Genomic DNA, 24938 nt, shown 5'->3' with positions numbered 1-24938 from the left:
CCCAAACCATTCTGGGATTCTGTGATCTTCAGCACTTTTAAGCAAATGCTGGGCACCATTAGGATCAGGGGGTTGGGATGTGTCTCCTCTGCCCTGAGACTAAATCTCCTTAAATCTGGAAAGCTGCTGGAAGGGTGTAATGCTGTTGACTCATGAGGAGGCTTAATTTATTAGGAAATGAAGAGGAGGAGGGCTGGACAAGGCAGTGTGCAAGCTGTCAGCTCTGCAAGGCTGGGGACCTTCCAGCAGAGCTGGCCCAGCACTAAGACTCTGGTTGCACTAATGGAATTGGGACAGGAAACCCAAAGGCCAAAGCCTTGGAACGTGGATGAACAGATGTCTCCTAGACAATCTTGCTCTAGGAGGAATTACCCTGGATTTGGGGTGAGATTACCTGTGCTGAGGCAGATTTACCAGATTAATGCTCCCTTTGCTCCTTTTCTTGCAGTCCCAGCAAATCCTTCCCATCTTTTAGTCATCCTGGGTTAGCAGGGGAGCTGTCTACCTCCATCTGGAATGTGCACTGCTATTTTTAGTTTCTGTAATTCCATCTTCTTCAAAGGGCTGCCCAGGCTTCTTCCCCCAATTCCTTCGTGCCAACTCCAAGCCATGACTCAGAGCATGGGAAATGGGAGCCATGCAGCTTTGGGGACTCAGCTGCTATTTTTACCCTTTTAGGTGTGTCCAGCTGAAAACCTGACTGAGATGCTCAGGAGCACCAGTGCTTCCTTAGCCTTTAGTCCTTGTTTTTTGAGAAGGCTTTATTTCCAATTAAGATCTTTTTCCTTTTAAATTTCATTTGGTTTTGCATTTAGAGATGCTAAGGGGGAGTTATTTGCCCTGCAGCCTGGTCTGAGTGGGAACAGCTGGTTTGGATAAATCTGGGCTGTATTTTAACAGATTTTTTGAGGGTGGTATCTTTATGTTTTGGTTTGAAATCAGTGCCAGCAATTCTGTTGTTACAAACTGTTGAACACATGGGTGCTGTTACTGTTTGGGGAGGCACAAACCACAGGTCCCCAAAGCTTTGAACCAAAGGTGATGGCAGGGAAAGAGATCCAGTATGGACTTAGAGGAGAGGATGAGTTTGTTGGGGTTTCTTCTGTTAATTAAGATAAATTGTTTTATTCCCTCTCTAAGCCCTCTGTGTGTGATTCCATGAAGGTGCCCAGCCAGCCCTGGGAATTCTGAGTGGCAAGGAAAGGGATCCATTATAGATTTAGAGGAGGGGATGAATTTGCTGGGTTTAGTTCTGGTAAGAAACCAGTTTTATTCCCTGTGTGCATTCCATGAAGGGTGCCCAGCCAGCCCTGGGAATTCTGAGCATCCAGCCTTGCTGCCCCTCACTGCTGCTGTTTATTGCCAGGCTACAGCACGATGAGCCCTCAGGAGGACAGCGAGAACCCCCCCTGCAATAACGACCCTCTCTCGGCCGGGGTGGATGTGGGGACCCACGACGAGGACCTGGAGCTGGACACGCCCCCGCAGACGGCAGCGCTGCTGAGCCACAAATTCCACCATTACCGGCTGCACCACCCCACCCTGCACCACAGCCACCACCTGCAGGCCGCTGTCACCGTGCACACCGTGGATGCTGAGTGCTGAGGACACCACAGCCACCTCCTGCAGGCACTGGGGACACCACAGCCACCACCTGCAGGGTGCCACAGCCACCACCTACCTGCAGGCTGCTGGCACTGGGGACACCACAGCCACCTCCTGCTGGCACCATGCACTGAGGACATCACAGATGCCACTCCAGAGCCACGGGGACTGTGCTGCTCCCCAGTGACAAATTCACAGGCTTCCCCACCAAACTGAGGCATCAGAACTTTGCATTTTTACAAATAGAAGGTTGGCTCTGGCCTGGAAACGTGCTTGATGAATGGACCTGCCAAAACATAGAGACAGATGGAGCAGGAGGCACGTTAGACCTCCAGGAACAGGGATGGGAGTTTATCCAGCAGCTGGAGTTTGTTGTGCTGAGCCAAGAGCACAGAGGGAGCTTAAAGAGCCAGAGATGATTTGGTTTCCTTAACTGGAAGAGCAGGAATCTGCAGCTGGAGAGCCCAGAAGTGCCAGACAGAGCAGGGAAGGCTGCTGGCTTTTCTGCAGGTGGAGAGATCCCTGTACCCACAGGACCTGGGACAATGCATCTCGAGATTTTTAAGTAAAGGATTATTTTTCTACTATTTATTGAACTTGAAACTTTGGGGGGAGGGAGGGGAGAAAACCTGTTAGGGATTCTCAATGAGTACCACGTGCATTCTGTGCTGGGGAAGGGGCTCTTCCCAGGAAAAGAGCTGTTCCTTAGGAGCTGACCTTCAGCAGTGCCCCACTCTGCAAAGAGAAAATGAAGAAGCCCTCTCTGCCTCGGTGTTTACATTCGGATTGCTTTCTTTTCCACACTTGTTTCCTGTAAATATTACAGCCTGATTTATATTCCAGTATTGTCTTCCTATTTGCAGAGGAGAAATCCTGTACTCTCTTACTAAAATTCGGAGAATTCTGCCCAGAATGTGCCCAGAAACTTCTCCATCTTTATCTCTTCGCTCATCCTTAAAGGATTCCTGTGTGGAAGTAATAAAGAATTTCTTTAGCATTAGTTACCAGATAATCCCAAATGGAATCTGTGCCATTCTTCTGTTTCCTTAAACCACAAGTAGGGATAAACCAGTGTTTTGTAAAACTTGGGTTACTGTGGAAGAAACCTTGAAACCATAATGAGAAGCTGCTGCTGTTTGTCTGGAATTTTAACCTTGCTTGGTAATTCAAACAAAGATTAATCAATGTCTACAACACAGGGCATCATAATTATCAATTAGTTTTCAATCACAGTGTTGTATTTTAGATTCACATTTTGTGATTACAATGATATCAAGCCGTTCTTGCACTGTGCATATGATAAACATCCATTTATATGTAGGGTTTTTTTTTTTTTAAATCACTTGTTTTAATTAATATGGTACTTAATACTGTATTATGTAAAAAATTGGTTCTTAAACAGTACAGTAAAATAACTATGTGTGATACCAGGATACCCCTTTATACTATGTATAAAATTAAAATCTCTAGTGAAATAAACTGTATATAAGTATAGATATGTGGAGAAGTGACTGCACTGAAATGATTTTGCCTCAGTTTCCTTCTCTGGCTGAACAGGACTGAAAATTCACTCCAGTTCCTCCAGTTTTATCAACAACCTTGAGAAATCTAACCTTTAAATACAAATGACAGCATTGATGGAAGTTTTAAAGCCTTTTTTTAGCTGGTTGATCATTATTTGGGAAATGACCATTTCTGGAAGTGGTCAGCCACTGCTTAGAGTCACCAAAGCAAATAATGTGTAAGGGTTTTATTTTCCTGATCCTCTCCTGAAACCTCAGTGCCTCTGGATTTGCTGTTGTGCTGTGTTTGTGCAGGATTTGGTGGAGGCTTTTTGCTGAGCAGGCAGTGCAGGAATCCCCTGAGCCTCTGCTTTGTGCTCTGCAGCTGATGCCCTGGCTATCAACCAGGCTGGGATTCATTTCCAGTTTGGAATCCAAAGTCATGCTGGTGCTTGGATACCGTGGGACAAATCATTTTTGATAAAATGTATCAGAAATACCATTAATAACCACGTACATTGGAAAAAGTCATCATGTTTATTACTTGAACTACAATATTTTTTCAGGGGAGAGGTTTTTTTGGTGGTTCCTCACTTTCCTGCCAGCAGAAGGTGCTTGCAGGGTTCTCTTGCAGCTCTGCCAGGAACACAGGAGCTTCCAGAACCTTTTGGAACAGCTCTTGGAAGTCCAACAATCAAACCCCTTTTGCTTTTGCCTTAAAAGCTTTTCAAGAGCTTCTCCTCTCTGCTGCTTCATCTCTTTTCTTTTGGGACATACAAATTGTTCTTGCTTTGAGGGCTCTGCACAGCCCTGCTCAACTTGAAATGATGGGAAGAGCCCGAGCTCTTGCTGCTAAAAAGAAATTCCAGGGAAAACTCTGATTTCCAGCTTTCAGTGCTGGCACTGACCTTGTCCCAGCAGGAATAAATGGGATGTTGGGAAAGATAGCACTGCTGATAATGGATGTGATTGGGGTTTATATGGAGCTGCAGGAGAGCTCTTCATTTTTATTGCCGGAGTTGTGCCATGGCCTTCCCTCCCCAGCAATATTTTACTGTGTTGACTGAGGAGCAAGATCATAAAAGGAACAGTTAAACCCTGGATCCTCCTTCCCTACAACTGATAAGACTTTATGGCCATTAATTTTCCACTTATTTGATATTCCCAACATAGTTGTGTTAATTTCCTGTAGGTTTTCTTTCATTCTCCCAACAAGAAAAAAGAGGTTTTTTTAAAGTGAAAGTGAGCATTGCCTTTAGTTTGTGTTCATGAATGTTAAATTGACTCGATGCTTGGAGTATTTGAGATCTGCCAAGTGTATGGATTTTCTTATATCCAAAGAACCATGGACAAGCATTTCTGTGGGCAGAATATATTGATTGAAAATGCATTAAGATTTTTTTTTTTTAATTTATTTATGCTATTGCTTGGCTAAGAGGTGTGATTTGCAAAGCCTGGTACAATTTACCCATGAACATTTTATAAGGCCAATGAGGCCATGAAATATTATCTTTACCCTTGCCTTGGCAAGGGCAGGGAAGGGAGGGTGGATGGGAATTCAGGAGATGTTCACATGCAGCAGGACTTGTGACTATAACTGGGCAAAGGGAGATCTCTCAAAGGCTTTATTCTGTCAAGTGACCCAGAAATGGGCAAGAGGACAGAAAGTGGATTTGTCAGAGGAAAAAAAAACTATGGGAGTAAGCTTTGGCAGCAAATATGGAAAAGGAGAAAAAACTAGGATGCAAAAGTCCTGGATCTGAGGGAGTGCAGGTAATCCAAAAGGCTGTTGGCGAGTTCCAAGATGAATTTGCAGAGTTCCCAGCTCTTGGCTGCCCATTTCAGTTGTTTGTAAAAGAGATTCCCAGCTATGGCTGGGATTTTCAAAGGAGCCTGCACTGGGCTGTCAGTGATGTTTGGAATATTAATTCCTGCAGCAGTTAACTCAGGAACCATTGGATTGTTTTGCTGTACAAACCTCCCTTTTCCAGAGAGCCTAAGTGGGAAAAAGGAACATCAGTGCCATGGAATATTTCATATTCCTGCCTGGCAGCCCCGGGGCTGATGAGAGGTGATGATTTTGTGCTTTGTGCTCTGAGCTGAGCACGGAAGGACCTTGGCCCAGAAGAGCTGGTGTTCCTTGGAGCCAAGGCTGCAGTGGAATTTGGACACTGCAGTCCAAGAGTGAAGTTCTCCAAGCCCTGCCTCGTTAGTGAGGTGCCAGACAGGGCTGGGGTGAGTGCCAGCCCTTGCTCAGAAGCACTGCTGGTTCCTCCTCGGGGAAGGATCCCATGGGATCACTGATACCCCTTTGGAACAGCCACACTGTGAGCAGAGGAGTGGGGATGTGATGGCAGAGGCAGGACATGTCTTGGATCTCAGGGTTTTCTTCTGCTCAGAGTGGCCTCTTCTAAATCCTGTGGAAAAAGTGATCCCCGAGCTCGTTTCCATGCTGGGAGCTGCCCCGGGAAGGAGCAATCCTGGTTTGCTCTGCTTTGTTGGAGGTTTTTGGAGCTGCCACTGGCAAATCCACCAGTTCAGCACTGCCTGAGCAGGTGCCCTCTGCTGGGATTGCCTCTCCTGGGACAACAGCAGTGACAGCAGCAAAGGGAATCTGCTGGCCAAGGGCACAGGGCAGAGGGAATCCTTCCACCTCACCTTCACCTGCCTCTGGAACAACTCCATGGATGAAGGGAACAGCCTCCAAAACTGCCAAGTCAGCGCTTGTCACTTTGCAGGAAGGTGTTGGCAAGGTCCTGACAAAACTGGTGCTCTTTCCTTAAATGCAGCTGAACCATCAGACTGCCAAGGATTTCCAGTTTGGCCAACACTGATGGATTTTTCCAATTTTAGAACTCTTCCATTGCACCGAGGTAATGAAATTGGGCTGGCACCAGCAACAGAACCTGGGAATGCAGTCAGAGAGTTTTTAATATCCTTCCTTGCACTTCTCCAACATTCTGACACTTCCACAAAGTTGCTCCCAATATCCATTCTCTTGGCATAATTCATGCAAATCACATGCGGGATTAAAGGTTGAGTAATTAACATGATCTTATTGCTGCATAATAATAATAACAACCTCCTTAATAATGGGTTTATTTCTATTGCAGCTGGACTAAGGAAATCTCCATAAACAAGGCAAAAAAACCTCAGCCAGGGAACCTGGAAAAAACAGGAAGGGGATGGATTTTTTTCCCTCTGAACATGGAGAAATCAGGCACAGCACATTGGGTGACAGTTCCTATGGAAACCTTTTAAAACTGAACAGCAGAACATTTGAAAACCTCATAAATTTTTTGGGAATGTTTCTCTTGTGTTACCTCCTTCAGGCCAGATTTTCATATTGAACAAGTTTTTTCCATGTGTGACAAGTTTTTAAGCACAAAATATTGTGAGGGTGCTGGAAAATCCTGGTTCTGCTGGCAGGGAGAAATCATGAACTGGTTTATCTTCTCCAAACAAATTGCTGATCCCATTCCTGCTCCCTCCCAGTCTATCCCTCAGATAATTACAGCAAATTTCCTCCAGGTTTATAATTAGCCAGATCCAAGGAGCAGTAATGGAGATGTAGGGATTTATCCTATGGAATTCTTTCACCCCCAGCATTATGATCTCCCTGGTTTTTAGTGGTAAATGATTTTGTAATTCCCTGTGAATTGTCACTATCTGTTTCCAGTTCCTAGAAAATTGGTGCTTTTAGGCAATTTGAGACTGAATTATTTGGAATTCCCATTTGCAGCACATTCATGGGCTGGCCAATAAAAATACTCCTGGTGGGAATGTGGGGCTGGACCTACTTTTGCCAGGAATCCAAGGAACATTTGGATGTTTTTTAATACTAAAATTGCCAAAATGGACTTGGTGCCAATAACTAATGACTAAATTTGAAGTTGAATGAGGAAAACTAAAGCCTGTGTGGGAAGAATGGGGATTTAAAGCAGGGAGGGCATTGATTCAGGAGAAAGTGTTGCAGAGGTTCCCCTGTGAATATCTGGGCCGTTTATTGAGGAGAATTTTATGTTTGATCTCATTTTCCCTTGTTCTCAGTTATTGTTCAAGAACTTGGCTTTGCTTTGTGGTGTTTATTTTAATGTTTACTCTTTTTTTTTGCTGCCTTTAAACACAACCACAGAGATCTGATGATGATGTATGGGGCAACAAAGGTTTGAAATTCTGCTGCAGAGACCACAGGTCCCAAAATAGCCCATTACAGCAGAGCCCAGTAATGATTTCCTTGCAGGAGTTACTCACTTTGTAAGTAACAACTCTGAACTCTCCCACCTTTTTACTACTTATTTGCAGGCCACTGAGTTAAAAAGAGTGGTAGCTGCTCACCAGGCTGCTCCTGAGATAATCCAGCATTCCCAAACTCAGGAGCAGCAAATTCACAGCCAGCAAGTTCCACTTCAGATGTTTGGCAAAGAGTTTTTGTGCCTGGATGGAAGAACAGCAGTAAAGAAACATCCCAAGTTTGGGCATGTCATGGAATGGTGCACTGACAATGCCAAAAGTATTGGAATTTGTAGGGGAAAAAAGGCTAAAGGAACTCCTTTTGGCACCTCTGGTGTATTTTGGATGCAGTGTGTATTGTGAGGTGATGTGGGTAATCATCACCAAACTAATTACTGGTGTTGAAAAGGAAATCTGCATCTTTTGGATTCAAAACCTCAGTGTCTTAATGAAACAAAAGGAGCAGCTGGAGCAGGAAGAGTGGGAACAGCAGGGACAAAAGGCAATGTTTGTGTTGCTGACATGAAGTGGTGATGGTAACCCGGTATTTTTATGGAATATGCAGCACCTGATGGGTTCCACGTCCCCCTGCAGAAAACATTTAATTGTTTAATTTCTCCTTCATTAAGCTGTCACTTACCTAAAGAGCTCACAGATACATTCCCAGTACTTAAAATACCTGGGAGAATCAGGTGGGTCTTGTATCCAACAGATGTTCTCAGTCTTGGCTTTCACTCTGTGTGCACAGATCTGAATTTGTTTGTACTTTTGGGTGTAGAATCCCAGAAAATCCCAGAATCCTGGACTGGTTTGGGTTGGAAGGGACCATAAATCCCATTTCATTCCACCCCTGCCATGGGCAGGGACAGCTTCCACCAGCCCAACCTGGACAATGATGCCTGACTGCACCTGTAATTCCAAAAGAATATTTGGAATTACAATTCTAATTGACATTGATTCCATAAATTTATAAAATATTTATTTATTCCAAAGCTGCAGAAGCACAGTGAAATTTATCTTTTTAGAAGAGCTACAAATGCAACTGCTGGGGTTGGGTGTATGACTCTTAATTAGCAAGGAATTTAATGAAGTAAAATTTTTACAAGGTGGTTTATCAGCGTGACAGCATCAGGGCAGCAGCACAATTGAAGTTACACTGGACTGTTCTATTTTTTTAATAATGCTTTTTGCTTCTGCAGCAATATTGAAACCAAATGAAAGTGTTTTAGGAAATGGGAAACTGTTTAGATCAAAGTATAAACGTGGAAGGGTTTGGTTTGGAAGCTCCAGAAAAGGAGTCAAAGTCATAAAAATGTTTCATTGAAAACTGCGACCAACAGGAGGAAATTCCTTAAGGAAATACCTGCATGCCTTGGCTCAGCATCCTCTTCCTCCTGGCACAGCTTTTTTTTTTTTGGGGGAGGCTGATATCACCTGGCCATGAGCCCTGGGGGGAAAAGATGAATACTTTGACCTACAAAATACAATATTTTAAATATCTATCCCTAACCAAGAAAAAAAAATTATATTTTTGTGATATCTTATATATTCTCTGAATATATTCCTAATTTCTAGAGTTTCTCTGGAATTATTTACTGCAGGAATTTTGTTTGTGCCATTAATATCAAACTATTCATTTCTGAATTCTTTCAGCAATGGACTTTAAATTTTAATTACTTAAATTCAGGGACACTTGCAGCCCATCCAAAAAGACCAAAAAAAGGCAATTTTGAGGAGATAATTGCTGTGGGTAGAAGTAGAATTAATGAGCACTGGTTACAGGTGAAGCAGTGTCCACCTTCAAACTGGAAAATTAATGGTAAAAGTAATTACTCTGCCTGAGTTCCTTCATTAGCATCACTAAATTGTATGGTGTTTGAGCAGATCCATAATTTCTGCTGTAATAGCTTGATCTGGTGATAATTTTTGAGGAGATATTACATGTTTCAGTATTCCTAGGAAAAAAGTGTTCCTTTTTCATGATCCCAGAATTATTTACATCCCATCATCGATGAACCCTTCACACCTCTCATTACCAATGATTTTATTTATTAAAAATAATATAAATATTGAAAAAGGGTGAACATTACCTGTTTGAGGAAAAAACAGGGAAAAGGAAGGCCTTGAACAGAAGCTTGCCAGCTGACAGTTTTTAAATAATAAACCAAAAATCCCTTTGATTACTGTGGTTTTAAAATTCATTTTAGAAGTAATGAAAGTCCAAGATACTTTGTATTCTTAACTTGGTTTGGGCTAAAGCAATTTCTAAAATAATTTATTTGGTGGAGTTTTTTAATCTGTAACTGATAATTAAAATGGCACCTTGAACCTAGTCAAGAATTATCCATCAGAATTATATTTTCTTGATAAGAATTGCCACGTACACCCAATTTAACTCCAAATGTTCCTCCAATTTCCTTTTTAAGACTCTTTATGTTTCAGGTCTGGATTCTCTTTTGCCTGCTCTTTGTGGTTGGCCTCGTGTCTAAAAATGGCTACAAATATTTAAATTATTCTTCACTCATTTATAGCAATGATGACAACGTTCAGAGCTAGATTTACTGCGTTGTAAATGACATTGCAAGGAACTATGCTAGAGGAAAAATTGATTTTTTTAAAATTTTTTTTTTAAGTGGGTGCTGATTGAAATTTTTTATGGGCCGAGACTTCATGGAAGGGGAAATTTATTTTATAGTGATTCCATGAAATATTGTCCTTCTGTTGTGATGCTGGGCTCTTTTTTGTGGCAGGTACAGCCCTGTACCTGTCCCCTGTGTCACCAGTGCAGCACCCAAGTGCTGATTTCCCCATTTTCATGGATTTTAGTTTGCCACATTCCTGATGAGGAATAAAACTGGGATAAGATCACTCTGGGTCACTGTGCCTGCTGATCTCCAGTGGCTTCACTTACTTGGGCTTGATGTTCTCAGAAGTCTTTTCCAGCCTAATTCTTTCTGTGGGATTTGCTTTATTTTGTTGCTGTTCTGTATTTCAGTGTCTCCAGGTGGATCTGTAGCCAAAGAAGGTGACAGTGATGGGGATTTGGGGAATGATTCCTGCAAGGTGAAGAAGAGGGACAGCGCCCTGGCCTTGGCTTCCATCAGGATGGATCCTGGGGCAATTCCCCTCACAACAGAGTCCCAGAGCACTCAAATCCTTCCCAAAAATCTCTCTGGACATGCATTACGATGAAGGGAGGAGAAGGGCCTGAGGGTGCTGGTGGACAACGAGCTGTCCCTGAGCCAGCAGAGTGTCCTGGGGGACAAGATGGGATCTTCAGGCAGAGCATTCCCAGCAGGTCAAAGAGTGATCCTGCCCTGTGCCCAGCCCTGGAGGCACCTCTGGAGTTCTGTGCCCAGCTCTGGATCCTCAGCACAGCAGGGACAGGAGCTCCTGGAGCTGAGCAAGGCCTGGAGCATCCCTGTGCCCAGGAAAGGCTGAGGGAGCTGGGGCTGCTCAGCCTGGAGAGGAGCCCCAGCTGAGAGGGGCCTCAGCCCTGGGTGTCCCTGTCTGTCCCTGGGTGTCTCTGGGTGTCCCTGGGTATCCCTGGGTGTCTCTGGGTATCCTTGGGTGTCCCTGTCTGTCCCTGGGTGTCTCTGTGTGCAGGGAGGGGCAGGCCCCAGGCTCTGCTCCGCGGGCCCAGCAATGGCACCAGACTGGGCAGGGATTGATCCCAGGGAGTTGCCCTAGACAGGAGACAGAACTTCTTCACTCTGCGGGTGATGCATTGTCCAGAGAGCCTCCAGAGTCTCCTCACTGGGGATATTCCAGACTCGTCTGTACACAATCCTGTGCCATGTGCTCCGGGATGACCCTGCTTGAGCAGAGCGCTTGGACCAGATGCCCGCTCTGCGTTCCCTTCCAACCTGCCCCGTTCAGTGAAATTACCGCTGCGCTCCCGTTCATGCCGCACACCCCCTGCAGCTCCGCTACGGGCAGCGAGTCTCCTCCGCCGCCCCGCATCCCTGTAGCCGTGAGGGGCCGAGGTCTGGCGGCCGTGAGGGGCCGTGAGGGGCCGTGAGGGGCCGGGCCCGGGGGCTCCCTCAGGCTCCCCCCGGGCGGGGCAGGGCGGGGGCGGCCCCAGCGCCGCGCTCCCCCCGCCGTCCCCGGCGCGCTGCAAGATGGCGGCGGGAGCCGAGCGCGGCGCGGCGCTGCCCGCGGAGCCGCCGCCGCTGAGCGCCGAGGAGGTGGCGAGGCGGCTGGCGAGCACTCGCCGCGAGCTGGGCAACCGCCGCAAGATCCTGCTGCGGAACCTGCCGGCCGAGAGCAGCAGCCAGGTACGGCCGCCAGCGCTGCCCGCAGCCGCCCGGCGGCGTGGCGCGCTCCCGCCCGCGCCTCAGGCGGGGGCCGGCAGCGGGGAGGGAGGCGCGGGGCAGCCCCGGCTCCCCCGCGGGGCTCGGCGGCCGCGGAGCGCTGCTTTCCCCCGGCGCTGCCCCGCAAGGAGCCGGCTGTGTGTGGGGCGGCTTTGTTACCTGCGGAGAGCGGCTCCGGCTCGCCCCTGAGCGGGGGCCACGCCGGGCTGGCCGGGCAGCGCTCCCCGGGGAACGCGGCCCGGGGCGTGAGGCGGGGGCTCGGTGTGGGGTGAGCGGGTAACGGGAGCGCCGCCGGAGATTGGGCACCTGTGTGCGCGCAGGTAGGGCACTGCAGCACCGCCGCTTGCCGTGCGAAATCTGGGCGGAAAAGCTTCCGGACTGGCTTTTATTTTATTTATTGTGAGGTGAGCCAGATGTAGAGAGGGAAAGCGGTTTTCCGCAGCCTGACGGTGGTTTAGGAAAATTCCGCTCAAATTGCTGCTGTTGGTAGGAGATGATCGCTGAACTCTTCAACCGAGTGCTGTGACTCAGATGCTGAGGTGATTTAGTTGCACAGTCACTTCACCAGCTCCAAACACGCAACTTGATGCACAAGTATTAAAAAAAAAAAAAAGAAAAAAGTAAGTGCGGCTTTTGTTCTGCTCTGCTCCTCGTCTTCCTCCACCCTCTCTCTAAAGCACAGGTGGTTTCACTACCTGCGGGTAAGAGCAGCACGTGCAGACTCTCAATTTTTGCAGAACTCCGGCGGAAAAAGGAGACTATTCATTTCGGAGAGGCTCGCAGAAATCCGAGCCGCAGCGCCCAGCTGGCCGCTGCCCTTCTGCCTGTTTTGTTTTCGCATCCGCGGTGCTTCAGAGTTTGGAGATGACAGCTTTGTTAGGGTGCTTTAGGCACCTCTGTTTATAGCAGCCCGATGAGGTGATCGATAACAAACTCCCAGCTTGGTGAAGGCTGCTAATCTTCGTCTCTTGATGAAGTGGCAGTGTTGACAGAGAGGGCTTTGCTGGGGTGTCACCAGATGCTGGCTGTGCATGACCAGGACAGGAGAGCTCTGACACTTCAGCCCTGGCCTTTCCTGAATTCCCGTGTGGGAATTCGCCTCTGTGGAACCTTTCAAGCCAGTGTGTGCTACAGGGAAATACCAACATTAAGGTCAAGTTTGGCAGCCGCGGAGTTTTCTGGAAGTTTTGCCTTTTTGTTTTGATGGCTTAAAAGCAGCACTTGGATGCCTTTTTCTGCTGTATGTGGGGTTCTAATGTTACCCTGAACACCTTGTACAGATCCTAAAGTGCACTTTCCAAACTGTCATTTTAGTTTTTAACATCGCTGAGCTGCTGCTGGTGGTAATAAAGGCAGAAAAATTGTGCTGTAGAGAGAAAGTTTCTGTCCTAGAGCCGTTTTGGAAAGAGGTGTGTTTGTGGTCAGGCACGTTAAGTCTACCTGTGTATTTGGCTGTCTTATAATTCCAAAATTCCTCTGAAATTTGACATTTCTTGTTGCCAGTTAACAACAGCCGTGGTAAACACGGGTTGTCTTCTATTTTCTCCTTGAAGTAATTGGTGAGCCGAGTAAAATCAGATAAACTGTTTCTGACCTGGCCAGTTTTATACACTGTCAAGAGGGAGATGAACATCGCTGAAAGGCAGCCAAGTCTCCCAGAATAGGTTTTCATAAATGTAACTATTCATCTCTGAGCGTTGGGGTGTTGGCTTTGCTGCCATTTGTTGTTAAGTGAAGAGTGAGGTCAAGATTTACCAAAATAGTTTTGAAGTGAAAATAACTGTTCTGCTGATAGAGAGATTGGTGGAAATACTCAGTTTTGTCAGAAAAGTAGGAAAAAACTTATTTTTTAAATATGAAGTTACATAACGAATATAATTCATAATTCCTCTGCCAATTGTAGCTACATATTAACTTTATTATTGTACTTGTAATCTTCAATTACCTTTGGAGCCTCACCTGTGTTAAACTAAATTAAAAAAATAAATTACTCTTGAGGCCACAGAAGAAATGTCCTTTGAGGTTTCTGAACCAGAAACGGGTTTGCAGTCGTAGAAACCGAGGAGAGCTCAACCTGCAAATAGATACCTGCAGGATCAGTGTTTCTGCAGGCAATTCTCTCACTACTGCCATGGAGAAAGGATTTTTTTTTTTTTTTTTTTTTTTTTTTTTTTTTTTTTTTCATTTTTTTTTTGTGGCAGATCTGTGGTAAACAATTTACATCTTCACTGTTCTTGAAGGCAGAGTCTCCATTTGCTGTTTGGCAAGTTGGTGGATGTTGAGCTCTTCCAGAGCTGCCAAAATTCCCCAAATTCCTCCTCATGGGATTCCTCCAGCACAATATAAATGTGTGGTGCGATAATGACCTAGACATGGCCACAGGCTGTTGCTGACCTCCCTCAATCTTCAGATCTTTGGTATCTGTAGCAGTGACTGTGCCTTAAAGGCAGAATTCAGCACTGAGGGTGGAGCAGCATCAGCAGAGGCTTCCCTGTTTCTGCACGGAGCTTCCCTGGGATGGGAGCTTGGAGCAGTGACCCACTCTGCTCCTGCAGCCTTGGCAGATCCCACTCCTCCAATTCCAGCCGTCCTGGCCAGAGTGGGGAAGTGTCCTGTGCTCTTAGAGCAGTCATTTTATGGCTTCGTTAGGGCAGGGCAGTGATGTGGGGTGTGCAGGAAGATCATCCCCTTGGTGTCAGTCCTTTTGAAGAGCAGCAGATAGTGAGCCTGTTCCTGTTAGCATTAATAGCCTCTGATGTGGTGCTGTGGTCACACTGATGTTTGCAGCAAGAGTCTTTGCCAAGAGACTTAAAAGTGAGTGTGGTTGTAGTGATTGCTTTTATCCCGAGCAGTGCTTGGCAGTGGGGCAGGGATCTCTTGGATTGTCTTGTGTGTGTGCATCTCCCTGATCCATCATCCATTCCAGCAGCAAGGAGCACAGTCCCCTGGGATGTTGGAACAGCAAAAATTGCAACCAGAAGGTCCTTGGAACAATCCTAAATCTGTTCCCAGTGCTCTGGGGGAGGAGGAGGACTGCTCTGAGCAGAGGGAGGGAAGGAAATTCCACCTTCCTCTCTCCTTTTCTGCTAAAGAGATGCCAAGAACTTCAGGATGACCAGAATGGAAGTGAGGTTGTACTTCACTAAAAAGGAAGTTTTGTTTTGAGTTTGTATTGTTTTAACCCAGCCAGCAAATAAGCACCACACAGCACTTGTTCACTTTTTCACTGCTCTGGGGCTGAGGACAATCAGAGCAAAAGTAAAGCTTGGGAGTTAAGAACAGTTTAATTATTGAAGCAAAATAAAACATACCTAAAATTAATATAAAACAAATAATACTGATATTAATTGTAATGAGAAGGAATTAAAACCAAGAGAAACAAGTGATGCCCAGCAGAGTTGCTCAGCACCCAGTGACTGGTGCCAGCTGCTCCCAGTTTATGTACTGGGCATGACACTGTGTGGTGTGGAGCATCCCTCTGGCTGTGCTGGCTCTGCTCCCTCCTGGCATTCCATGCACCTGTGCATGGGAAACTGCAAAGTCCTTGGCTCTGCTTGTGTGACCAACATTAGTGTCACCCTAAAGTCAAAACAGCCCTGAACCAGTAAGAACACAATGAATTCTGTCACATCCCAAACCAGGAAAATGGTAATTTTTACCATTTTAAATTTTTTCTGTATGTACCCTATTGGATTAGAATAATTGATTTTGGTTTCCCCTAGTTTCTTGTTTTGTTTTTTTTCACTGTTAGTGGCTCCTTCTTTGTGGCTGATGAACTTCCATAGGGGCAGTGGCTCATCACTGAGACACCATCAGCAGACTCTGCTATGGGATACCAGTTCCTGTCCTGTGGAGTTCCTGCTGGGAAGATTAGACCTTGGGTTATTTATCTTTTTTTTGTTCATCACGACTGAGATTTGTAGCCAGATCTCCAGTGTTCTGTGCCAAGATCAGCTGCCCAGCAAGAGCTGTTGGCTTTTTGCTTCTCCTCTTTGCAGATAAGAGAAGATGCTGTGGAAGATGCATTCTCCCAACCATTTTTGTGTTGATTATCCCTAATTGCCACCATGTCACAGTTCTACAAAATAAATCTGATGGAGGGGATGCTCTACTTTAATGTAGGGCTGGTGAATTATTTTAACAGCCCGTGGTTCTCCTGGGGTGGGACAGAATCCAGAGAGCAGGGAAACACTGAGGTGTTGATACAAACCTGGTCCAGTCCTCCTGGGACAGGGATTTATTTTGGAACCTGATGGACCCATTCAGTTTTTTTCTCTGCTGTCTGTTCCTGATTAAAAGCCAAATCACTACTTAGCATGGTGCTGTTTCTGGTGGGGTTGTGGCATTTTTTTTTCCCTTTCTCCCTGGATTAGCCATAATTTTTCCTTGTTGGAAAGCCTCTAATGAGGTGTGATGATTTGAGGAAGTGCTCTCTCCAATCTGTTGGATGCCAGACCTTTAAGTAGAAGGGCCTTTGTGTTTTCATTACTCCTCTGTCACACTGCCTGAACATGAAAGGCACATTGTGCAGAGGGAGCAGCTCTCATGCCTTAAGATGGACATTTTAAAATTTTCTTTGTTACTTTTCTTTTGCTTTGAGCTCTTGCTCTCTCAAGTTACCTCTTTCTATGTCTTTTCCCTCTTTCATTTAGCTCTCACACTACCCAATATACCCAGGATGATGGAATTAATTTCCAGTCCCGTAAAGATCCTCTTACCAACAGCACTCCCAAAAGTCTCTGGAAGATCAGAGGAAAAAGTTTTTCATTCCACCGAGAAATTGTTGTTCTCCTGTCTTCACATTTTCTTACATTACTTCACTAAAGATCTCTGAGAGCTCTGATCTTAAAACAGTGAGAATCAATTCCCAAACACAAAGGTTTGCCCCAAAAGCACTTTATGGCCCGGAATGACAGGTGTGAATGCATTTCAGGTTTCCTGGTTTGGGATTATGGGAATGAGCTGAGCAGGAGCTTTGGGACACACCTCAGGGCTCGCTGTTCCTGGGCAGGTCAACATTGCCACATCTCACCTGGATCCTCCAGCTCTGCTCCTCTGAGAGCTTCCTTCAACTCAGCTCTGAAATCCACTTGGAAATTGGGAAGGAAGACGTGTGGTGAGCCCAGTCTGCCTGAAATGTTACTTCTTAGAGGATTTATCCAGCAATTAATGAAATTTTGAGGCCCTCCTAGCTCTCTGATCAGGAGATGGTTAAAATTGCACTGTGCATAATTTTGGTTTTTTATTAACCCTTTTGTTGGTGCTGAGTGCTGCACTTGCTCTCCAACAGAGCTCTGGGTTTTCCCCTTAGTAACACACTATTTAAACTGTGTCAATATTCTCTTGTTTACTACTTCTTGTTTATGTAATATCTGCAGTGAAATCCATGTGTCATGTCATGAACTCAAATATTTAGCAGCCTAAAATGTGACTCTAATGAACACCCCATTTTATCATTTTGTAAGTGTAAAGTTGTGGTTTTTTTTTTTTTTTTCTGAGAGGTTCTCTTTTTCCTGTCCTGCCTGCACAAATGGAACAAAGCCTTTTTCAGCTGTGAGATGATTTAAAACTTCTTGGTTAGCCAAGTAACTACTTTAAACTTAATTGATTCCCATTTCAAGGATATTCATGTGAAGTTCAGGCCTTCAGCTGCTCAGTGAGAGCCAAGTTATAGACCAGGCTTGGAGAGTGTTTATATTGGAGACTTCTCTAAAGCTCACTGCAGAAATCTGGCCAGGCACCCTTAGAATTGTTAAATACTCTGTTGCCAGAATAGCACAATTATTACATTTAATATCAAGTCTAGTTTTACATCTAGAGAGAGAACAGTGCTTGAGTTTGGTGTGCTGCAGGCTTTATATACATTCATATGTGTATTTTATTTATTCTTCCAGGTGAGTAATGAGAATTTCTTGGCTATTTTTTCCCTTACACTTTGAGAGTCTGTGTAGGAAAAGCTGCTTTTATTAGAAATAAACCAGTGAGTTTTACTAATTTGATCAATGTGCCTGTGAATGAGTCCCTTTCTCATTTGTTTTTAAAACAATGCAGGTACTAAACACAAAGAGCCTTTCTAAGGAATTCTTTCTGTCTCAGAGGTGCAAGTCTCAAATTGATAATAAGTGCTGGAAACTCAGTTGTCAGTTTTTCTACCCAAGAGAGGACAGGCAAGAACTGAAGTATTTCAAGACCACATTTACAGTAGAAAATAATATACTTTTTTATAGGATAAAGAGTGATTTCTCTTAAACTCCCTTTATTATATTTGATTTTCCTTTTTCTGCTAATTTTCACATATGACTGCTTATTTTGTAGTTACAATTTTAATTTGTACTGATGACAAGATTATATGTTTTAAAACTTAAAGGGGCTGTAGAGTAGCTATACTTTATTTTCCAGGAGCACAAAATCCTGCAATGGTTTAGGCTGAAAGGAACCAGACAGAACTGCTTAATATTTTTGTTATCAAAATCTGCTTTGTCCAATGTGTGACACTCGAGCCTCCAGTGTGTTGGTAAATATTGCTGTTGTTTATAGGATGAGGTTAAATGCAGGTTACTGTGGGAGTTGTCAGTTTTTTAGATTAGCAGATTTAATTGATTTATCAAAAAGGAAGAAGCCCTTTAGGAGGAGCAGTTTTGTCACCAGGATGTTGGGATGCAGATGTTGGAGCATGGACAAGGTGGTGGCACTGGGGCAGGTGGCCACTGCTCAGGTGTGGTGTCACTCAGAGTCTGATGGACCTAGGGGGAAGATATTGCTTTTTTATAAAGGTGTTCAATTAGTAGCTGAAAATCCACACTTTAAGCAATTAGGTTTTCTTGCATTATGACAGCAGTGGCCAGTTGGATGCTGCTTAGTTCTGATCAGTGACTGGATAAATGACTTGGTCTTTTGGCCATAAAATGTAATTCTATATGGAGGAAAAATTGACTAAAAGTGAAGGTATCATTCTGCCACAAATGTGTCCTCAAGAGATTGTGGAGTCTGTAATGGTATTTGAAAATCTATAAATCAATCTTTTATGAACCTCATTAATGTATTCTTTTTTTGTTAGTGCATGGTTAGGGATGCCAGGATTTTGAGAGTTTGTGTTGTAAGGACTTGTTGTATTGCAGTGGGTCAGTTTATGGGAATGTTTTAAGTTTGAAGGTGAGAATAATCGAATGTAATTCGATTTTTGTAACTTAAAGTATTGTTTTGTCCCCTGCTGTCTGCTTGGATTTTTAACCAAATCTCATTCATTAACCCTCCCTAACCCCCAGACCAGCTGGGGTCCCACTACATGAATCTACTCCTGCTTTCCTCCAGCTCGGAGCTCAGTGCTCAGGGTTTGCTCCCTCTCCCAGTCTGGCCTGGGGGTGCAGGAGCTCCGGGGGAGCTCGGGGAACGGGAAGCAGCGGCGCTGTTTGTTTCTGTTCTCAGGGAAACATCCTGTGCTTACATTCCTCAGCAGGAGCAGGGTCTCACTCTCTCTACCTGACCTGCCTGAGCCCCTTCTCCTCCAGAGCCGACATTTCCTGCTGGGCCAACCCTGGCCATCAGAGCTGAGCCCTTCCCATTGCTCCCCTCACACTTCTGCCCTGGAAGTGGGGAGTGAAACTGGGAACAGCATCACAATGGGAGCTCTGTTCCTTCTTTTGCACCGGACCTGAGTGCTGGGAGATGTTGGAGGTGAAGTTTAGAGAAGTGCCTGGCTTAGCAAGCAGAGAGATCTCAGTGTAACACACGTATTTACAGCTGTTTAATTGCAAGGAGTACACATTTCCCTGGAGTTGGCAGGGTGTGTTTTATCTCTGTAAACCCTCCTGAGCAGTGTTTATGTGAGAAATGCTTTCACTGAAACCCTGCACAGCCCCACTTCCACAGGTGAAGGTCCCAGCCCTGCCAAGAGCCCACCAGAGCACAAGAACCAGAACCAGGTTCCTGGAAGAACCTTTTGCACAAACCTGGCAGTGTGTGCAGCCACCTGTGGAAGTTGGTGTTAAAATTTCTGTGCTTAAATCAGGCTTTATTTTAAATCTCCCTTATATTCTCATCAGTTTTTATATGACATCTCATAATTATTCCCCAAAGAGTTGTTCAGTAGTGGCTGTTTTTCCTCTCAGAGTTTCAGGCAGTTCCTGGGAAATCATGTGGAATCATCTGATACACAGATGACTTTAAAAAGAGTGTTCAGAGCTGTTTGAAATTCTATTTCCTGCTACCTAACCGTCATATAAAACTTTCAGTGTTGCTCTTGTAAAATAATACAGGAAATCGAAAGGGCAAATATGCCCCTCTTTTTCTGAGTGGGACAGAAACGATTTTTTGGACTGTTCAGTGACACAGCACAACTGAGCTGCCAAAACTGTACAGAAAGTGTCCTCTCAGTGTCTCACACCTGAGAAAGAACCACCTAATTCTCGTTTGAGAGGTGTCCACACTCAGATCCCCTCCCTGGCTTGAATTTTGGGCATATCTTGCATTTCAGAAACCCCATCCTTATCACACCTTAGTGGAGGACGTGTGGTGGCTGGAGAAATGCTGCCATATTTTATTAATGCAGTATTTGACAGCTGTTAAATAGTGAAACCAGAGATTGGTGCTCTCTTGACTAAAAGGTGTGCACCTGATACCCCTCACAGAGAACCCAATTAACCTTTAGGCTCCATATATTAAATTACCAAACTGGCAACTACACTCAGCTGCTGGAAATCAGCTGCAATTCAACTTTCAGACAGAGCTGGTTGATTTTTTTTTTTTGTTTTTTTGCTTGCAGAAATCATCTTGCACTCTTGTGTATGGGATTTATCCAGCTAAAATAATGTAAATATCCAGGTTATTACTTCTGGTTTTTCCTTGGGGTGGTGAATGTTTATCTCTGCTTTCTCACCACTGAGCTGGCAATAATTTATGAGGTTTTTGGAGCATGTGCACCTTAGTTTTTTTGGGAATAGCTGTAGCAAACTCCTTTTAGACTTGATTTTACCTATCCCTCCTGTCTTCCCATTAATTAGTGGGAGCAAATAACACTCTTGGGATTGATTCTGTGTTGAGCAGCTGTGTAGTAATTGATAGAGGATACTTTCCAGGGGGTACTCTGGCCACAATTATCTGCTGGGTGAAAGAATATCCATTATTAAGAGTGAAAATCTATTAAAGTGAACTTGAGCAGGAAACTCAAGCAACTGTTGGGTTTTGGGGCAGCTTTGTGCCCTCGATAAATTTGGTGATGTGATGCTGCCAGTGTTCCTTGTCCATGTGGTATTTTAGCTATGCCAGTTGTACTTCAGAGAAATGGAGAGGGTTTTGCTATTTAATGAGCTGTGATGTTATTTATCTTTATCAAAAGACAGTTCCAGGACACCCTTTTGTGTTTATGTGACCCCAGAGAATGAAAAGTAAATTAATCAAATTCAACAAGCCAGTTTTATATGTGAGATAAAAACATTGCTGCAGCAGTGTGACCAACTCCTTTGAAAACAAATATTTGATGGTGTTTCTATGGTGAATTTTTCTGTTTGTTGGGAAAGTTTTTGGTTTTGTTTGAAAAGAGGATAAATTTGTACACTTGCTTGGTTTGGTGACTTATTTATGTGATTCCACTTGTACTTTTCCCTTGCAGGAAATCCACGACTTGTTTAAAGATTATGAAATCAAGTATTGTTACGTGGACAGGAATAAAAGAACAGGTGAGAACTTAAAACTTTCATCTGTTTCACTTCTGTGAGGAACATCATGTGCTGTGTGTGACATCAGGGACTGTCACAGCTTGTCTTGTGTCCCTCAGTCCCTTTTTTGTCACCTTCTACCAAAGTCAATGAAAGTTGGGAACTTTCTGGTATTGATCAGAAGTTTTTTGGTCCCTTCTGGTCTCTGTTCAGTGAGTGTCCCTTTGGGACCAAGCTGACCTCAGCTGCCTGAATTCCTGTGGAAAACTGGTCCTGAGGCCTCTCTTGGGACAAACCCCCTGTGCCTGACAGGGAAACCTGCCCAGCTTCAGGTGCATTTGCAGTTTGTTTGCATCAGGAAACACTTCTGCCCTGTGAGGGTCACCCAGGACTGTTGGAAGTTGTGGAATTTCCATCCCTTGGGATCCTGGGAACCCATCTGGGTGATCCTGTGTGAGGAGCAGGTTGGACAAGGGACCTCAGGAGGTCCCTGCCACCCTCATCTGGTTTGGGATTGTGTGAAATGCTTTATGGACTGAAAACCCCCAAAAAAGATCTGTTAACCCCAAAGTGAGAACTTGTGGATGTTGCTGTCAAAGAGATTCCATAGAATCTGTGATGTGTTGACATCAGTGGAATATTTAATTTAGTAAATAATAGTCTGCTAGTAGAATATTTAATTTTGTTCCCCAGATACAAAATCTGGTTGGGTTCCAAGTTGTGTGCAGCACAGCATAGTCACTTTTTGAGTTAATTGCTGATGATGTTCAATTGCTAATCCCAGAATTTAGACGTTTTATACACTGTATATAATAGAAATATTTATCTGTTGCATGTTTGGGGTGAGCCTGCAGCTCTCACTGTGCTTTCAGGGGGAGGGAGAGGTGTGCCTGGGGTAGGTGATGTCCCCACTCCTGCTCTCTTGCAGCATTTGTCACCCTGTTAAACGGGGAGCAGGCCCAGAGCGCCATCAGGAAATTCCACCAGCATTCCCTGCGTGGCAAGGAGATCTCTGTGCAGCTGCAGCCCACAGATGCTCTGCTGTGCATCACCAACCTGCCCCTTTCCCTCAGCATAGAGGAGTTTGAGGAACTGGTGCGTGCCTATGGCAATGTGGAGAGATGTTTCCTGGTGTACAGCGAGCTCACCGGCCATTCCAAGGGCTATGGCTTTGTGGAGTACATGAAGAAGGACTCTGCTGCCAAGGCCAGGCTGGAGCTGCTGGGCAAGCAGCTGGAGGACAGCACTCTGTTTGCACAGTGGATGGATGTGAACCAGCTGACCACAAACCTCATTCACTCCAAGTGCCTTTGTGTGGATAAATTACAAAAAGACTGTGCTGATTCGAAAGAGCTGATGCAGGCTTTCTCCCTCAAGTACAAACCTGTGTTCTGTCAGGTATGTTGGGTTTCTGTCTTATGGGAAAACCAAGGTTGGGATTGCTGGATTGTCTCACTTCACTCTTGCTGTCTTTCCACTTTTATTTTTCCTCTTTATTTTTATTTTCCTGTTATTTTGTGCATCTTCTCAGTGATGGGAGTTAGTGATGCTGAACTGCTCTGGGTGTGCAGTGCTTGATCCGTGGTGTCTGGGAATTCCTCAGGACACCACTCCAGTAAAATACCAGCAAAATGTTTCTAAGACATCCCCTTATGTCTTTACTATCCCCTTATGTCATCTACTGAAAATAATTTGCATTTTGAGAGCTTTTAAAGTAAACATTGCTGAAGGTTTTATTGCTCACAGAAAGCCAGAGTGTATGAATACAAGTGCAACAGTTCAGATGATACAAAATACATCATATAATTAATATATTCATATTTAACATGTTTTTCCCTAGGTGAGGAAGATGCAGGCTTGGGTTCTTGGGTATTGCCAGGGATAGAAGTGACACATCTTTTGGAAAGCTGGGAAGCACAGAAGAGGTGGATCCTTGCCTTTGTAGTGCAAAAGTTTCCTTCTCATCCTCGTGGCTTGTGAGATGGAGACCACAAATAAATGTGGCACAGATAAATCATCATAAACAGTGGGAGGAAATCTTTGCTTGTAATCACACAGACTTCAGCTGCAGGCTTGGGGGTTTTTTGTTGTTTTTTTTTCCCTTTAAGTCTCTTAGAAGGCTGCTCAGGGATCAGCCCAGGGCTGAGCACCCAGGGATGCCCAGCCTGAGGAACAGAAGGTGCAGCAGGATCTGCAGCCTGACCCCCTGCAGGCCTTCCCACCCTCCTTGGTGCTCTTCTCCAGCCCCAGCAACTTGGAGTTGGCCAAAATAAATCCTTAGGCTTTGCTTGATCCAAACACACCAGGAGATGAACAGATGGGAATAAACTCTTCCCAGAAAATTCCCATTCCTGGCAATTTTTGTCTCGAGCCTGGGAATGTGTCTGGCTTCAGCCTCACCTCACTGATCCCTAAATTAAGGAGCTTTTGCTCCCCATTATTTTCTTCCTGTAAGAAGGTATTAAATGCTGTACTCAAGTCTCCTGCTCAATCTTTGTTTAATTAGCTCAACAGATTGATCCTTTAAAGTCTTTTCCTTCAGGGCTTTTTTTTTTTCCAGCTGTCAAGTAATCCGGGGGCTGTTATCAGCTCCCCCAACAATTTTTCACCATCCTTTCAAAATTCTGAGCTTCAAAGAATAACAGACTTCTTGGGGAAGGATGTGTTTCAGTGGCAGAGCTCTGCTGTGCAGTTAGAGGCACTCAAAAATTGACTTTTTACTTTTTTAAATCATAATAAATCTTGGGTCACACTTGGTGTGGGTGAGGAGAGTGTGTGCATTAGGTCAGTAAATATTCCTGTTGCTATAAAATACAGGAGGGTGGAGGTAGGAAAACAAATAGTTCAGATTTAATAGGTGAAAAAGGGAGTTTATGAGTGAGATGACCTAAAAATTGAGGACAAAGAAAGAAAGAGGAGGAAGACCCAAGAAAAGGTGGAAAAAGCAAAGAGGGGAGGATGTGATGGGGTGGGTAGAGACAGAAATGTGGGAGAGGACAGGGCAGCAGAAACCTCAGTGTGGGGGGAATTTGAGAAAAGTTTGGGGGTTTTTTTTTCCTGGAAAACTTTAATGTAGCTCTTGTGGTGCTGCCATGGCTTAGTTCTGCTGGGAGCTGATGCAGTATTTCATCAAGTAGATACAATCATTTACCCAAAATTCTTACCTGAACTCATGAAATAAACTCTGGGTTATTTCATCTTATTCCAAAGCTACCATTTTTTTAAAAAATCATTTTGATTTCTCCTCTATTGATAACAGAAATGTTCTGTCAGAAAGAGCTGAAGCTAAATACTTACACATGGATATTAGGAAAAATGTGTTTTGTCCTTTGTTTCAACAAAATGGACCAGAAAACCTCATTCTTTTCTTCTGTCAACTTTAAATTGTCACTGAAAGGTCTTCACTCTTGAATAAAGAGCTTTTTTTCAGTACCTGTTTACTTGGGAAGTTGAAAAATTCCTGAATCCTTTGCAGGAATATTGGTGGCTGCACTTGGGACATGTTAAGTTTCATTTTAGCTGAAACTGAAATACAGGTTTTCCATAGCTTCAAACCCAGATCTTAGTGCACCTAAACTGGTATCTAATAAAATAGAAAATGTATTTATATAGGAAATAATGTGTTCTCCAGA

The 24938-nt window shown here is 44.5% G+C and overlaps 2 protein-coding genes and 1 long non-coding RNA gene across 10 annotated transcripts in view; 2 read left to right on the top strand and 1 right to left on the bottom strand.

The window, feature by feature from the left end:
* The window catches only part of CACHD1 (cache domain containing 1), an 89808-nt gene extending 86709 nt beyond the window's left edge, over window positions 1–3099 (top strand). The window contains exons 27-28 of one of the 2 annotated variants that reach the window (XM_088169625.1): window positions 1367–1623; window positions 1682–3099. In XM_088169625.1, the coding sequence (XP_088025751.1) occupies window positions 1367–1605 (239 nt within the window). In that variant the 3' untranslated portion in view covers window positions 1606–1623; window positions 1682–3099. Of the gene's footprint in view, window positions 1–1366 lie in introns of both variants that reach the window. The other variant, XM_088169624.1, reaches the window with a different exon arrangement.
* LOC148222765 (uncharacterized) lies at window positions 2195–8787 on the bottom strand. The gene is made up of 3 exons (XR_015805305.1): window positions 8704–8787; window positions 7981–8249; window positions 2195–6013 (listed from the first exon to the last, which is right to left on the bottom strand). It is a non-coding gene; the product is annotated as an uncharacterized LOC148222765 (long non-coding RNA).
* Window positions 8788–11461: 2674 nt separating this feature from the next.
* The window catches only part of RAVER2 (ribonucleoprotein, PTB binding 2), a 30566-nt gene continuing 17089 nt past the window's right edge, over window positions 11462–24938 (top strand). For all 7 annotated transcript variants that reach the window (XM_088169621.1, XM_088169623.1, XM_088169622.1 and 4 more), the window contains exons 1-3: window positions 11462–11617; window positions 21261–21327; window positions 22235–22704. In XM_088169621.1, the coding sequence (XP_088025747.1) occupies window positions 11462–11617; window positions 21261–21327; window positions 22235–22704 (693 nt within the window). The remainder of the gene's footprint in view (window positions 11618–21260; window positions 21328–22234; window positions 22705–24938) is intronic.

The sequence above is a fragment of the Sturnus vulgaris genome, chromosome 9 (genome assembly GCF_052056855.1).
Source record: "Sturnus vulgaris isolate bStuVul1 chromosome 9, bStuVul1.hap1, whole genome shotgun sequence".
In the NCBI taxonomy this organism is placed as follows: domain Eukaryota; kingdom Metazoa; phylum Chordata; class Aves; order Passeriformes; family Sturnidae; genus Sturnus; species Sturnus vulgaris.
This window is presented reverse-complemented; position numbering and strand designations above follow the sequence as displayed.